The sequence below is a fragment of the Oncorhynchus mykiss genome, chromosome 27, assembly GCF_057628025.1.
Source record: "Oncorhynchus mykiss isolate SJ-2025 chromosome 27, ASM5762802v1, whole genome shotgun sequence".
NCBI classification, from domain to species: Eukaryota; Metazoa; Chordata; class Actinopteri; order Salmoniformes; family Salmonidae; genus Oncorhynchus; species Oncorhynchus mykiss.
The window spans coordinates 30,355,001-30,358,432 of NC_143048.1; the positions used below are offsets into that span (position 1 = coordinate 30,355,001).

Here is a 3,432-nt window from a genome sequence, read left to right on the forward strand (position 1 = left end):
TGTCTCTCTCTGTCTCCCTCCCTCCTGTCCATCTGTCTGGTCCTCTGTCTCTCCCTCCCAGCAGGCACTCATTCTGTCTCTCTCCACCACCCTCCCTCCTCTCCATCTCAGGTCCTCTGTCTCTCCCTCCCAGCAGACACTCATTCTGTCTCTCTCTGTCACCCTCCCTCCTCTCCATGTCAGGTCCTCTGTCTCTCCCTCCCAGCAGGCACTCATTCTGTCTCTCTCTGTCTCCCTCCCTCCTGTCCATCTGTCTGGTCCTCTGTCTCTCCCTCCCAGCAGGCACTCATTCTGTCTCTCTCTGTCTCCCTCCCTCCTCTCCATCTCAGGTCCTCTGTCTCTCCCTCCCAGCAGGCACTCATTCTGTCTCTCTCTGTCACCCTCCCTCATCTCCATCTGTCTGGTTCTCTCTGTGTCTTTGTGCCAACAGATACGTTTTACCTCTGAGATTGATATGCATTTCCAATGCTAAGAGTGTCCTCTATTTCTCTCATCCCTCTGCCCCCCCCCCCCCCTCTCTTTCTCTCTCTCTCTCTCTCTCTCTCTCTCTCTCTCTCTCTCTCTCTCTCAGGTTGTTACTTTGAGGGGGACCAGAAGATGCATGCTCCTGGGTCTACCTGGCATCCATTCGTCCCTCCGTTTGGCTACATCAAGTGTGCCCTCTGCACCTGCAAGGTAGGCCTCTAGCTTATTCCTTCACAGCTAGCATGATGTTAGTCGATAAGTGATGCTAACATTATTAGAAACATGACTATTAATCTTTCTTCAGCTTCCTAGAATGTCATGTAAATTCTGCTAATTTCCCATTGTGTCCTTCCTCCTCTACTTCTGTAGGGAGCCACAGGCGAGGTGCACTGTGAGAAGGTGACGTGTCCAGCCCTGACCTGCAGTCGTCCGGTACGCCGTAGCCCCTCAGACTGCTGTAAGGAATGTCCGGAGGAAGACAACCCCCCCCTGGAGCACGCTGACATGATGCAGGCAGACGGGACGAGTCACTGCAAGTTTGGGAAGAACTTCTACCAGAACAGTGACAACTGGCACCCCCGTGTACCCCTGATGGGAGAGATGAAGTGCATCACCTGCTGGTGTGACGTGAGTATTACAGAGAGTCAGGTACCAGTCAGGATCAAGTCTCTTACATAATACAGCCACTTAGAGTGGGATTGGACCTGTTGCCAAGCAACACAATTCAAGACAAAAAAAGATTCCGACTGTTGGGCCTAAACCCCAAAGAGCAAAAGATAAATAAAGCACTGGAGAACTCCCTATGTTTCAGTAAACCTTTAAAAACCCAGGCCCAGTTTTTCCATGCCACTGTGATACATGTTTTTGCAGAAAGAGTAGGGATGTTTCAGACTTGGTTGAGCTTCAAAGCTGTAGGGATGGGGGTACTTGGGTAGCCCTTACCCCTTGGGGGAAAATTCCAATGTCGGGGGGGGGGGGGGGGGTAGGGGGTAACTCTGGGATTTGGAGTTGAGAAGCATAGAGCATTTTCTGGTTTCTCAGCATTGTGAGGTGTTTTCCAAATGTACCTCTCTCTCTCTCTCTCTCTCCCCCTCCTTCCTCTCTCTCTTTCTTTCTCCCCCTCTCTCCAGCATGGTGTGACTAAGTGTCAGAGGAAACAGTGTCCGGTTCTGACCTGTAGTAACATCACCCGCCGGGAGGGCATGTGCTGTCCTGAGTGCCAAGGTAAGACAAACACACACACATACACACACACACACCATGCTCCCTAGCCAGAGCATCTGAGGCCACATGCTTGAAATTGCGAGACATGCTCTCAATTCTGATGACATGCTTTCAAACAGTGATGATTCATGTAGTAATCATAGATTGAATTCATATTGGATTGTCTCTTTTGTTTAGATTCCAAAGAGGAAGAGGAGGAGCCGATGAAAGTTCCGGAAAAGAAGAACAGCTGGAGACACTGAGCTGAGACCGCCTCTCCACCCGCATCCCCCCTTCTACTACCACCCCCCCGCTCTCTACCTATCCCCTCATGGGGAGACCTAGACCTGCACACTGGGTCAGCTAACACCCCCTAAAGCCAAGACCCCTATGATCCACCTACCCCGACCCACAACCCCCCTGTCCACTCCCACCCCTTAGTCAACCTCTGGATTGTAACGAAGGAAGGAAAGACAAGCAGAGGAAAAGAAGGAGAAAGAGGAGCACCAAGGTGTCATGGAAGGGACTGAGGACGTACAGTCCACAGAAGCTAACTGAAAGAATGGAAAGAAAGGACCAAAAAGAGATATGGAATGGACCAACATAACTGCTGCAGCTGTGTCTTTTGACTGGTATCTCCTTTGAAATTTGACTTTTGTTGTTGTTTTTGTTTCTAGTTATTTTGCTTCCTCTTGATGAATATTACCCTTTCAAAAATCACACACAATTACCCTTCATATTCGAATACCGGTACACAAGGTGACACTGTTTGTTGTTTAGTTGTTAAAATGGATGTATTGGTAGTCTTGATTAGGAATTATTTCTGAAGTTCAGCCCTAAGTTGTGTTTGTGCATACTCACTTTTGAGTGTGTGTGTGTGTGTGTGTGTGTGTGTGTGTGTGTGTGTGTGTGTTTACCAGTGGTAAAAAGGCTTGCTAAACTGCCACAAACATACGAGGCAGTAAACTTACTGGGTGGCTAGATGGAAACACACACACAAAACAGACTGAGCATCACTGACGATCTCATAAATCAGCACCACACATATGTTCTCTTATCCCATCCAGTCAGCACCAATAGAACACTTCCCTTGGAAAAGCATAACAAGAATATATTCTAATTGCTTACTGAAGAGATTAGAATATACAGTAAGTTTACATGAACATCTGTTTTAGATTTATTTGCAGCTCTGACCTGTATTGCACCTCTTCATGTGCTCGTCCATGATGTTATCAGTTTCTCATTTCAGTAATATGTGTAATTATTTTAGAATACTTTGTATTACTGTTGTTATTTTTATGAATCTTGCTTGTATTTATTGAACGTGTGAAAGAAAAAATAAAAGTTGTTCATAATAAATTGTCTTTTGACAATTTAGTTGAAATCCATAACTTTTTGCGCTATCCTCCTCTCTTCTCTCTTCATCTTAATCTCTCTCTCTCTTTCATTTCTTCTCTTCACTCTTCCATTTCCTGTATCAACTGGTTCCACTTTCTTTTCCCTAACTTTATTTGACTCCTCTCTGTCTCTCTACTTTTCATTGCATCCTCTCTCTCTCTCTCTCTCTCTCTCTCTCTCTCTCTCTCTCTCTCTCTCACTCTCTCTCTCTCTCTCTCGCTCTCTCTCGCTCTCTCTCTGTCTCTCTCTCTCTCTCTCTCTCTCTCACTCTCTCTCTCTCTCTCACTCTCTCTCTCTCTCTCTCTGTCTCTCTCTCTCTCTCTCTCTCTCTCACTCTCTCTCACTCTCTCTCTCTCTCTCTCGCTC

General features: G+C 46.9%; 1 protein-coding gene across 1 annotated transcript in view; it reads left to right on the forward strand.

The window, feature by feature from the left end:
* The window catches only part of LOC110507926 (chordin), a 38,948-nt gene extending 35,921 nt beyond the window's left edge, over window positions 1-3,027 (forward strand). Inside the window, exons 18-21 of the mRNA XM_036965554.2 lie at window positions 572-675; window positions 835-1,092; window positions 1,596-1,689; window positions 1,867-3,027. Of these exons, the coding sequence (XP_036821449.2) occupies window positions 572-675; window positions 835-1,092; window positions 1,596-1,689; window positions 1,867-1,931 (521 nt within the window). The 3' untranslated portion in view covers window positions 1,932-3,027. The remainder of the gene's footprint in view (window positions 1-571; window positions 676-834; window positions 1,093-1,595; window positions 1,690-1,866) is intronic.
* Window positions 3,028-3,432: the final 405 nt, after the last annotated feature.